This window comes from Mauremys mutica, chromosome 3 (genome assembly GCF_020497125.1).
Source record: "Mauremys mutica isolate MM-2020 ecotype Southern chromosome 3, ASM2049712v1, whole genome shotgun sequence".
NCBI lineage: Eukaryota > Metazoa > Chordata > Testudines > Geoemydidae > Mauremys > Mauremys mutica.
Window position 1 is genome coordinate 77939738 of NC_059074.1, and position 12306 is coordinate 77952043.

At 38.5% G+C, this 12306-nt stretch overlaps 1 protein-coding gene across 13 annotated transcripts in view; it reads left to right on the forward strand.

The window, feature by feature from the left end:
* Nucleotides 1–12306, forward strand: part of GRIK2 (glutamate ionotropic receptor kainate type subunit 2) — a 604939-nt gene that overhangs the window by 203205 nt on the left and 389428 nt on the right. For all 13 annotated transcript variants that reach the window (XM_045011187.1, XM_045011179.1, XM_045011186.1 and 10 more), the window contains one exon: nt 8456–8637. In XM_045011187.1, the coding sequence (XP_044867122.1) occupies nt 8456–8637 (182 nt within the window). The remainder of the gene's footprint in view (nt 1–8455; nt 8638–12306) is intronic.

Genomic DNA, 12306 nt, shown 5'->3' on the forward strand with positions numbered 1-12306 from the left:
CTGTTATGTACACATAAGAACAATGAGTAAATGGATACTAAGTACTGTATTATCGTTCTTTTGTGAAACATTTCTTTGTAGGGTAACTGTAGTGAGAGCTACTCCTTCAGATTTAGCTTCAATTCTCTGTACTGTTCATTTTCCACAAAGTGATGAATCCTTGAAATCCTAAGCAAGAGATAGCAGCTCCTGCTAGTGAAAGATTTTTGCTCTTCAAAGTCATTCCCCAGGGAGCCTTACAAGCTGAAAACTGTTGAATTAGTGCCAGCATGGATTTATTTTATAAGTCTGAACAGGGATGAACAAATATTTATTGTAGCTTATGGCCCAGTGGACTACCAAAGTGAACCGTTTAGTTCACTGGAACATGTTTTGTGGCCTACATAATTCAGTTGAGCTTTATAAACACAACTGATGGTGCTTATTCAGGAGACAATGAAAAATTTCCTTCTGAATTCCTTTGAAAGGAAGTAGCTGTCAATGTTTTACCATTTCTGAGTTGGGTAGTTGTAATTTTTTCATTGATCATCTTCTAATATAATATTTTACATTTATAAGGCAGCTTTTTTCCAAAAGAATCTATGAATACTTTACCTTTATCTATTTATGGGAATCTTTTCCTGAACCACTGAACTGCAATCTCGACAGCTGTTTAATAGCACACACGGGAGCAACGTCATATGGCAATTTAGGACAGGAAGTGAAGGAGAATATTCTGGGAAAGTTCTATGGCCTGTGTAATACAGGAGGTCAGAGTAGATGATCAGCCCTTGGAATTTATAACTCTAAGATTAGTATCCAACTGAAATAAACTAGCAGAAACTATCAAATGAAAATGTAAAGCTGGGTTTCCATTCTTAACTTGCACCACTGAGAAAAAACAAACAGTCTGAACTCTAAAATGTCTGCAGTTTGTTGGTTTGTGTCATAGCCTTAATTTTTCATTAAAAATGGTTAAGGTGGGATTAGTATTTATTAAAGATGCTGTCCTGACAGCTGTGGAACCACAAGTCATATATTTATCCATACCATGTATATGCATTACCAATTCTTATGCTGTACTTTCCTCATACTGCTCCACGAACTGATTAATTTCCTATCTTGAGGGAATCACAACCAATCAGGAGAGGATAGTTCAGGGTAATTCAGTGCTAACTCTTTTGTATTGTTGCCTCTTTTGAACCGAGTGGTTAGCCAATATTTGGGATCTTGTGGGTTTCTGTTAGGGAGACAAATTGTTGATGGAGTCAGGTATTTCTTTGATGCAATCCTGGTTCTTTACAAGGAAAATAAGAATGGCCATACTGGGTCAAACCAAAGGTCCATCTAGCCCAGTATCCTGCCTTCCAACAGTGGCCAATGCCAGGTGCCACAGAGGGAATGAACAGAACAGGTTAATCATCATGGATATCCCCTGTCACCCATTCCCAGCTTTTGGCAAACAGACGCTAGAGATGCCATCCCTGCCCATCCTGGCTAATGGCCATTGATGTACCTATCCTCCATGAATTTATCTAGTTCTTTTTTTGAACCCTGTTATAGTCTTGGCCTTCACAAGATCCTTTGGCAAGGAGTTCTACAGGGTGACTGTGTGTAGTGTGAAAAAATGCTTCCTTTGTTTGTTTTAAACCTCCTGCCTATTAATTTCATTTGGTGACCTCTAGTTCTTGTTTTGAGAAGGATTTAATAACACCTTCTTATTTACGTTCTCCACATGAGTCATGATTTTATAGACCTCTATCATATTCCACCTTAGTCATCTCTTTTTCAAGCTGAAAAGTCCCCATCTTATTAATCTCTCCTCATATGGAAGCCATTCCATACCCGTAATAATTTTTGTTGCTCTTTTCTGAACCTTTTCCAGTTCCAGTATATCTTTTTTGAGATGGGGCAACCACATCTGCATGCAGTATTCAAGATATGGGCGTGCCATAGATTTATATAGAGGCAATATGATATTTTCTGTCTTATCATCTATCCCTTTCTTAATGATTCCCAACGTTCTGTTTGCTTTTTTGACTGCTGCTGCTCATTGAGTGGATGTTTTCAGAGAACTATCCACAATGACTCCAAGATCTCTTTCTTGAGTTGATAAGTATATGGAAGAGATGGTATAATGGGATAGCCTAATTTTGGTAATTAATTGATCTTTGACTATTAGAGGTAAATATGCTCAATGACCTGTGAAGGGATGTTAGATGGGGTGGGATCTGAGTTAGGACAGAGAATTCTTTCCTGGGTGTTTGGCTGGTGAGTCTTGCCCGCGTGCTCAGGATTTAACTGATTGCCATATTTGGGGTTGGGAAGGAATTTTCCTCCAGAGCAGATTGGCAGAGGCCCTGGGTTTTTTTTTTGCCTTCATCTGCAGTGTGGGGCACAGGTTGTCACTTGCTGGAGGATTTTCTGCAACTTGAAGTCTTTAAACCATGATTTGAGGACTTCAATAGCTCAGACATAAGTTAGGGGGTTATTACAGGAGTAGGTGGGTGAGATTCTATGGCCTGTATTGTGCAGGAGGTCAGACTAGATCAGAGGTAGGCAACCTATGGTACGCATGCCGAAGGTGGCACATGAGCTGATTTTCAGTGGCACTCACATTGCCCGGGTCCTGGCCACTGGTCCAGGGGGCTCTGAATTTTAATTTAATTTTAAATGAAGCTTCTTAAACATTTAAAAAACCTTATTTAATTTACATACAACAATAGTTTAGTTATATATTATAGACTTATAGAAAGAGGCCTTCTAAAAATGTTAAAATGTATTACCGGCATGCGAAACCTTAAATTACAGTGAATAAATGAAGACTCAGCACTCTGCTTCTGAAAGGATGCCGATTCCTGGACTAGATGATCATAATGGTCCCTTCTGACCTTAAAGTCTAAGTCTAGTCTAGTACTCAAGATAGTAAATAAAATACATAAAGTCCTGTTTCCCTGAATACAGTATGCATCAAACAGCAGGAGACAGCACATTTGCTTACAGTTCCAAATGTCTTTCAACTAGCTCTCTATCAAAAAGCTCCCTCTCTTAGCTTTTTCTCAGGGTCATGCTACACGTACATCTCTAGCAGTCTCTGGAGCTTCCTTGTTGCCTTAGCTGTGTGCTTCTGTGGTATTTCTGCTCCTTCTCTCACTCGCTCCACACTGCTCCATCAAATATTCACCCCCATGAATTTGCATTGAGTCTCTAGGGAAACTCCTTTACATCAAATAGCTCAACTATTTCAGCCTTGCATGTCACCCTTGTTTTGGGTGATGGCTCCTATTTTTGGAGCTATTTGATAAAGTAAGCTTACATGCTTTTTTACTTTTGTCCTGAATGAAAGGTGGCTGTCACAGCCACCAGCATCAACAAGATTTCACCCAGCCCCAGCATATCCACACTGCCCATCATCTCGATGGAGTCTAAAATGGTGAGTTCCTGTATGATCCATCCAAAACTGAAAGAAAATAAATATTTTTTAAATTACAAGTGATATAAGCGTAACTAGTTACATCGTGTTTTTCAGTTTCACACCACCGACACAATGTAATTTCACTTCCATCAAAACATCTTTGGACTTGTTCTCTCTCTCTGCCTGACTTCCTTTCAATCATCTGGAATTTCAGGATCCCAAGGAATGTCTATAGTTTTAGTGAAACCGGCTGGAGAACTCATCTCAGAACCATTCCAGCCTCAGTTTCCAAAGCCATATTATCAGTTATTGGGCAATTATGCTAAAATCCTGTCCCTGGATATCTCTGCTGATGATCCTTATGGATAACTCCCAACTATATCGAGTACACCATTTCATCTAGTTGGGTTGGTACTGTATAGTGTCCTTCCCTAGGTTTTATCTAGCTTCTCTACTCTTCTTTCTCCTAGTATTTGTGGAAGCAGACCAGTTCCCCTCTTTTAAAATTTTCCCCATATGACCTGTGTCTTAGGTGCTTAATTTTGCCAGAGACTATCCTCAGATTTTCTCTAGGGAAGGTATGCACTTTTTCAGTTTTGGATTAGAGGGTTTCTGCATAGTCCAAATGATTCAAATCTTTGTTCCTCTTCAGGAACACTATACATAATGTTTGCTGGGATCCTTAGCTTATGCCTAAACATTAGGAGTGCTGGGTTACACTTTTGCTTTCTTTGACAGCTCTACTATAAACTATCAAAAGGAATGTGATACAAATGTAGCCAGCTGAACCCCCAAAGGCCTGTTGAATCTTAGCACCATCCCATCTGATTGCAGGTGCACAGGTGTGGTGTCAGTTTCATGGATCCCTAGAATCTCACAAACGTCCTGAAACACTTTGGATTCAAAGTTTCTCCCTTGACCTGTGTGTAACACCCAGGATCACAAATCTGGTGAAGAATTAATTCACTAGAACCTCTGCTACTGTCATAGCCTCTTGGTGCCTTATTGGGTATATTTCAGGCCATAATCTAGTCTATGGCCTGTAATCTAGTCTATAGCTACCACCAATTATTTATTGTCAGACTCTGTCTCAGGCAGAAACCCAAGTATATGAACACAAATGTGCTCCACTGGTACACCCTTGAGATACTGCTGGACAGGACCTGTCCCTGTAGTAAGGGGACCCTTCTTTCCAATGAAAGGCTCATATTTCCTACACCAGTTTTCTATATCCAATCTGAATTTTACTCAATAGACATTTTCTCTTAGCTCGACTAAGATTCTTAGAACCCCGAAATGGTCAGCAGCTTTAAAATACTGACATGATCTCAGAATCTCTTTATACTGCGTATCTGGTACTACCAGCTGATGGTGATAGTAGAGCTGTCAGAACTCAGAATTTCCATATGGAAAGTCATTTCAAATTGAAAAACCAGAATATTTCATTTAGAAAATATCAAAACAAAAATTTTGACAATTTCAGAACTCCCCCCCCCAAATTTTTAAGTAAGAAAAATCATTGAAACCAACTGTGATTCTCAAATAGTTTTGGTTTCAATCAATTAACCTTTTTTTAAATTTAAAAAATGCTTTCTCAAAAAATTCCCAACCAATTCTATCTAAGGGTATGTTTACACTGCAGTAAAACAGCTGGGGGTGCCCTGCATCAGCTGACTCAGGCTGTGGCGCTATAAAAATGCAGTGTTGATGTTTGGGATCAGGCTGGAGCCTGGGCTCTGGGACCCCAAAGTTGGAATACTCTTAGATAGAGCTGGCCAGGAATAGAGCTGGGCAGCAAAGTGCAGGGGCCCAGAGACACACCCTAAGAGACTTTTTGGTTAGGTCAGGTTAGACTGTTTGGTTAGGTTCTCCCAATCCAACAAAGACATAGGTTCTATGCATTGGTCCAGCACAAGGTTGATACTGGGGGAAGCCAGCCTATTCAAATAGCCACCTCACTGGTTACCAGTAGCAAAAAGAGGAGAGGCCTTATAGGCCATTGAGGAAAGCATAATTGGGGAAGGCATAATTGAAGTTCAAGCAGTTCTTGGCCTCAACTATCATTCTGGTTGAGAAAAAAGATGGCAGCACCAGATTTTGTGTGGCTTATGCAAAACTAAATAAAGTCACATTAAAGGATTCTTATCCATTACACAACTAGATGATATCTTGGATGCTGTAGCAGATCCATTCTGGTTTTCCTGACTGTGTACTGAAAGTGTGTATTGGCAAGCAGAAGTGGATTCAAAGGAGAGGGAAAAAAACCCTGCTTACTGCATTGGAGATATTTATAAATTTAAATAAAAATAAATATGTTTTTAAACGAACTTATTACTTTATTCAAGGTCATTAAGTAAGTGGCTGTGTTACACCCACTTATGCGACAAAGAAATAACTTCATTCATTTGCTCTAGGTGTCATTACAGCGCGTCAGGCAAATAAGTATTTAGCCAAGTTTTTAATGTTCTGGTTTTACAACCCTGTGGACTGACACCTGCTATTTACCTCCAAATCAGGTATAGCACATCTATCCTTATCCTGTGTCTTAACCTGCAGAGACTATGAGTAGTGGTGAGAAAGTGGTTCAGTCTCCATGTCTATTCAGCACATGGCATCTCTGCAGAAAGAGTGCTAATGAATGTAATGGTATTTCTGTGAGCTGGAAGTCTGTCCACTCAGAAGTTGGCTGGGATCACTAATATATTGCACAGAGGTAACTAATCAGTGGTCATATATTAAGGCATTCACCTAACTACTGTTTTGGATCATCTTCAAGCCAGAAACCTACATGTAAAAGGTTCTATGTCTCATGGTGTTTCCTGAGCCATCCAGCATGCCTCAGGCTATTTTCTAAACCAATGCAATGTAATTTATACAGCAATGCTGATTTGAGTGTGTAAATATATATCCAAGAATGTGGAATGCGATAGTTTGTTAAAAAAAAAATTAGAATAGTCGTTACTGAGCACAGAAAAATAACACTTTCAGTGTTTAATATTTTAGTTTGTTTACTTTCCTTTTTGAAGTAGAACAACCAATTAAATCATATTTTGGACTTGGCAAGGTGAATTTTTAAAATCAGAGATGATTTAGAGTTACGTTAGCGGAATAAGGTTTAAAATTGTTGGGGTTTTTTAAGTTGCTTACTAAGGATATATTGTTAAAGGAGGAAGCAAGGGACAGTTTTGTAGAGTCCTTGTGTCCCTGTATTGGGTTTGGGGTCTTGGGAGCTTATCCCACCCTTCCAAGGCCTCTGCACCTGCAGCAGTTGTCCTTCTGAACCCCTTGTAAGGGTTTGTCCCAACACAGAAAGGATTAATGGAGAAGGTAGCTAGGTAGTATTTCCTATTCCACGTAATCTGTGCAGAAGTGTCAGGAGAATGATGTGGCCTTACTCTGGGGCCATGGCCTGCAACATCCCCAGTGTGGTTCTGCCCCCATGTAGATTTCTCTACAGTGTCCAAAAAAGAGAAAATGGTGCCACAGAGGTGACTGATTCTATTTCCTGCACGGAGAAGGTGATATTTACATGCAGATCAAAGAACCAGAGGTCTGGGTATTATGTACATATCCTTAAAAAGTGCAATAAAGAATTAAGTATGATGAAAAGAGGTATGTTTTAAGCTCTCTGTTAAAGCTTTAATATTGTCCAGTGGTATACTCAAAATATAATACAGTTTCATGCTAAGTTAAATTGTTTTTCAGTTTTTCAGATAAAATAATTGTATTTTAGATATTAAGAGGAATAAAGTACATGGCATTTTGCCTCTGACACTGTTCTTTAACACTTAGCTGCATGAAGTATTCAATCAAAACACACTAACTATAGGCGAGGGACAACATTTTGTAAAGTTTTCCACAGGTCAAATGAATGTAAGATAGCATCTGCTATTGCATAATATCTACATAGAATTTTAAGGTGAATTTTCAGCTTTTTGTTCTGTGTTAAGCTACACATGATCATAATGCATGACAGCTAACATAATTTCATGAATAATAATAAACCTTCTCCATTAATATCTCTATCTTGAAAGGAAGTAGGTAATTTTTAGGTATTGGAGGTATCTTTTAGGGCCTGATCCTGCTCCAGCTGAAGTCAAAGACAGAATTTCATTGACTTCTGTAGGTGGAAAATTGATCCCAAGCATCACATATGCAATACTGATGGCATATAACAGCCATTACTGCCAGTGAGTTATGCACACCCAATTCTCCACATGCCAGGGAGAAAGTTTACCCATAAGAATACATCTTTCTTGCTAACACTGAAATGAACTGTTACTTTAGGGAAGAGCTGCTTTTACGCTGTCATTTTCAATAGAGTTAAAGAACATGAGGTTTAGTATTGGTCACAGACCAATGATCTGTAAACCAACTCTGCACTGTCACATTGATTTCAACTAAAAGATTTTTGAGAAATTTCCATGTATGTTACTCCATGGGCGGAGGGGAAGGGGGAAAATAAGTAATTCAAAATGTTTTGTAGTATGTTAAAGAGGAATGAAGCCTATTGTTTATTCTATTCCCCCTTTTGCTGTGCTTTTGAAGCTGCTTGTTAATTGTATAATTAAGAAAGAGAAATTAACTCTGTTAGTAGCCTGGTGTGGATTATGTGAAAATGTTCCATGGTGCTGTCATGAACTACAACTGTGTATATAAACCTGATAGATTAGTCATGAGAATGCGTAGTCTGATTGCAAACTATTAGTCTGGGATATTGCTTTAATTGAATTAGAATAATTATATATATTCTTTAGAGAGGAATAGCATAGTTTCAAGAAAATGCAAAAGGAAGATTTGTCTGCATTCCTGAAGGTAATCCTAACTCAGGCTGCTTACTGTCTATTAATATTAATGAAGAAAAAAGAATTGTGACAAGAAAGCAATGGGAGTCCAGACGTTTCTTTAAGCACAAATTTATACACACTTTAGTGTACACATAAGAAGGGGGAAGATCAGGAAATTGCAAATATTTTGTAATAAGCTATTTTCTCTTGCCAGGTTCATTTCATTTTAGTTTCAATAATTTTCCTTTCCTGTCTCCCTCATATTTTCTTTAAGGCCTCATTCGATTACAAGAGCTCATTAAGGCTCCATCGCGGTACAACTTGAGACTAAAAATCCGTCAGTTACCAGCTGACACAAAGGATGCTAAGCCTTTACTAAAGGAGATGAAAAGAGGCAAGGAGTTCCATGTGATCTTTGACTGCAGTCATGAAATGGCAGCAGGCATTTTAAAACAGGTAATCATTACATCACTTCAGATGGCTTAGTATATTTCCTAATAAATAACAGGAACACCTAGTCTCAACTGATTTTAAAATTGTGTGTCAATTTTACTGAGCTCTTTCTACTGGAAAATCAAGCAAGTCCTCCTGAGCTAATGTTATCTGAGATTATAATGATAGGCACTTTTCTTTTATTTGGTTGGGATAGAGCAAGAGCTTTATTTACAAGTCTCTGGAGGCAAATGTTACCTGGAAAAATCTTTTATATTATCTTGTAATGATGAATGTCCTGTTGGTTTTACACTCATAGACTGGCACTCTGAACAGAAAGCAAATTTAGAATGTTTGTTTAGTGTTATTCTGCACAATGAACAATTTTGATTCAGACTTCTAATTTTAGTATATTCCATAATCAAATGAATAGGATTCCAATAGTGTGTTTCAATAATAGAAAACTCAACCTTGCATTGATTTGACAAACCACTTGAGTATGTTCGTAAATTAAATCTCTCTTTTCCTTACCAGAAGAACACACTAATATGTTCCGCTGAGAAAATTACTCATACTATCAATCCCCTTGGGTATTTTCTTACGGGACCAAATTCTCTCTGCCCTTCTGCCATGAGTGCAGAGGACTCTGAACATAGTCAAACTGCTGCATTTCCATTGTGTGCAGGTGGGAAGGCAAGGAGCATATGGCAGAATTCACAAGAGCCTGCCCAAACTTTCTGCCCCAGCAATATGCTTCACAGTTGTACTCCACTTCTTTAGGGATCCTCCAACTTCTTTAGGGAGAAGGCCAGGGAAGTGGGTACTAGTTATCCTCCTTCCCTGTGTAAGGTGATGCAGCACATTCAGGATGTATGGTAGCACTGAGGGTGCAGTAGTGGTCTCTGAGCAGCTCCATTGCTGCTCTATAGTTTTGGTGAATGAGGATTCCCAATGCACACAGGCACTCCTTAGCTGTACCCAGTGGTGAGGTTTCACCACTTAGCGAGAAAATGAGGTAATGCTTATAATTTGATCATATTAATGAGCTTGAAGTAAAAAACTGGAATTGTAAAAAAAACAGCTGAAACAAAAAGAAAAATCCTACACTATTAATTCTCAGTTTTCAATAGCAACTTTAATGCACATTTATTTTTACCCCATCTACATTAATAAAAATTAGAACTAGTTAGGAATTTTCCTACATAATATTTGTGTGTTGAAAAATGCCAATTTGTCAAACCCGAAACTGTTTGTGATAAAGGGTCAGTTTAGAAGTATCTTCTCATCTGAAAAAAATGGAAAAATAGTTTTTAATTTGTTAAAATGTCCCATCTTGACACTTTTTTAAAATGACAGGTTTTGAGTTTTGGTTCAAAATGACTTTTCAAAATTATAGTTAATACACCCCCACCCACCCACACAAATAAAATAAAAAAGTCAGAATAAAAATGAAACTTTTTGAAATTATCCATATGAAAGGTTTCAGTTGACCTGACCCACAATTATTTTTGGATTACTGGTTCATGAAAATTTTCAATTTTTGAGTTTTTATCACAATTTGGGAATGGAAATAAAATTGAAACCTTGAAAACTCCTGTGGGATACAAAAACTATTTCCCACCCTCCTCTAATAAAGATACATGCATTTGTCAGGAGAGAAAATAAAAATTCATCTAGGGTAGGTTTTTGTACTCAGCTAATTATAACTACCGTATCTCATATTTTAGGGAAATATGGTATAGCATGTTAACGAATCGATGCTATATGCTAGAAAAACCCGTGCACATACAGATCTTTCTTTATCTTGACTTCATTCAAATGCCTTTTATGATTCTCAGTAATGTGGCACTTTGTTCTACTATTGAAAGAAACACTTTTGCCCTTATTTTCTTCTATGTGCAAGCCACTCTCCTATTGGCAGTCTAGCTAAAATCATGTTTAATTATTCACAGACCATACAGATTTAAGTAGAAAATATATATTAATGCTAGTTGAAAGCCAATAACTTTAACAATAAATCCATCAAATTGCATTATTGATGATGCACCTGATAGTTCCTACGTGAAAAGCAAAGTGGACTTTTCACAGTATCCTGTTTCAGCAAAAATATATGTGTGCTAGAGGGGAATAGGGAAAAAAATGAATCAAAACAAAAAAGAAAACAAACAAAAAAAATCTGGCCTGTACATTTTATGAGGTGTATCTTCATTCTATCCCCTGTCTTCTCACTAACTTATTAGAGGAGAGGATTTATCACACATAAGCTTCCCATTCCAAACTATTTTAATAAAATTTAAACAGTGTAAGCAAGCTACTGAGAGTGTGACTCTGCTCAGAATATGCAGTAGGAATTCTTTCATAAGAATTCAGGTTTTACATTTAAAAGTTTGCTACTTTTTAGAGTTTTCCATTCCCCTCACTTTTGACAATTAAGGAGAAAGTCAGCTTAAGCCATTAACTTCATGCACTATTGATCCTTTAAACAGCTGACCTTAGTATTTTGCCAAGAGTGAGGCTCTGCTCTGAAAATTGACTGTGTAAAAATGGTATTGTGGGTTTGCATATTTATTGTCTCTCGGTGACTCCTTGCCAAATACATTCTGGTTACATGTAAACACACATACACACATACATGTTTTTTAAAAAATGCTCTTGCTAAATGCCAGACAAGCAATATCATTTTCCGCTGTGACATTCAAGGTGGGTTTCAGGCCAATGGCAGGCAAGAAGGTGGTAGGGAAGACCATCTCTTCTTATTGTCTCCCCTGTAGCTCTCAGAGCCCTCAGAAGCCACATCCTCTCTGTGAGCAGGAAGTTCTTCGCAGCAGCAGCTCAGAAGTGGCCCCATTGGCTGATGCATGGGGATAGAAGAGAGTAGTTCTGGCCGCTTCCCTGCTGGGAAATGGGCACCTCAGGCACCCTGCAACAGGGAATAAAATAGGATTTCTATTGACTCTGCCTGAACTTGGGCAGGTAGCATCTTCTTCCCTCCCAACACACAACGACATTTCCTGGCATTGGGGAGGAAGGAGATTTGTCCTAAGCTTAAGCCTTTGTGGGGCAGAGACATTAGAACCTGCATATAAACTGGATGTGGCAGGGGTACTGGAACAATTTGTATAGTGGGGGTGCAGAGAGCCATTGGACCAAACAGTACACCATGTATATAATGGAAACCACTTCAAGCTAGGGGGTGCTGCAGCACCCCTTCTACTCCTAGTTCTAGCACCTTGTGAACATAGGTTCATTTTTCCCTTGGGAGGAGAGGTTGAAAGGGAAGTTAATTGTTCGGGCTATATAATGGATTCAAAAGTCTGGGGAGGTAGAGAGTTTATACTAAGGCCAAGAAGAGAACTGTGATGGGTTTGGACAAAGAAAGAATTGAGAGTGGAGATGGGGAAGGGAATGGATAGGAAACAAAATGAAAGGACCGTGGGGCTAGAGAAGAGAAATAAATACAAAGAGGCATAAGGAAGCCCCAACATTGTGAAAAAGAATGAAAAAGATGAAGGAAACTTTGTGAAAGAAATTGGAATACAAAGAAAGGATTAGGAGCAGGGAGACAACGTGGAGATGGAGTGAACAGAATGGAGGAGAATAAACGAGGGAGCCAGCAGAAATAGTGTAGCATGGAGGCAGTGAGGAAAGAAAACTCTGATCGAGGGCTTGTGGGAGATGAGGGGAGAAAGAAGT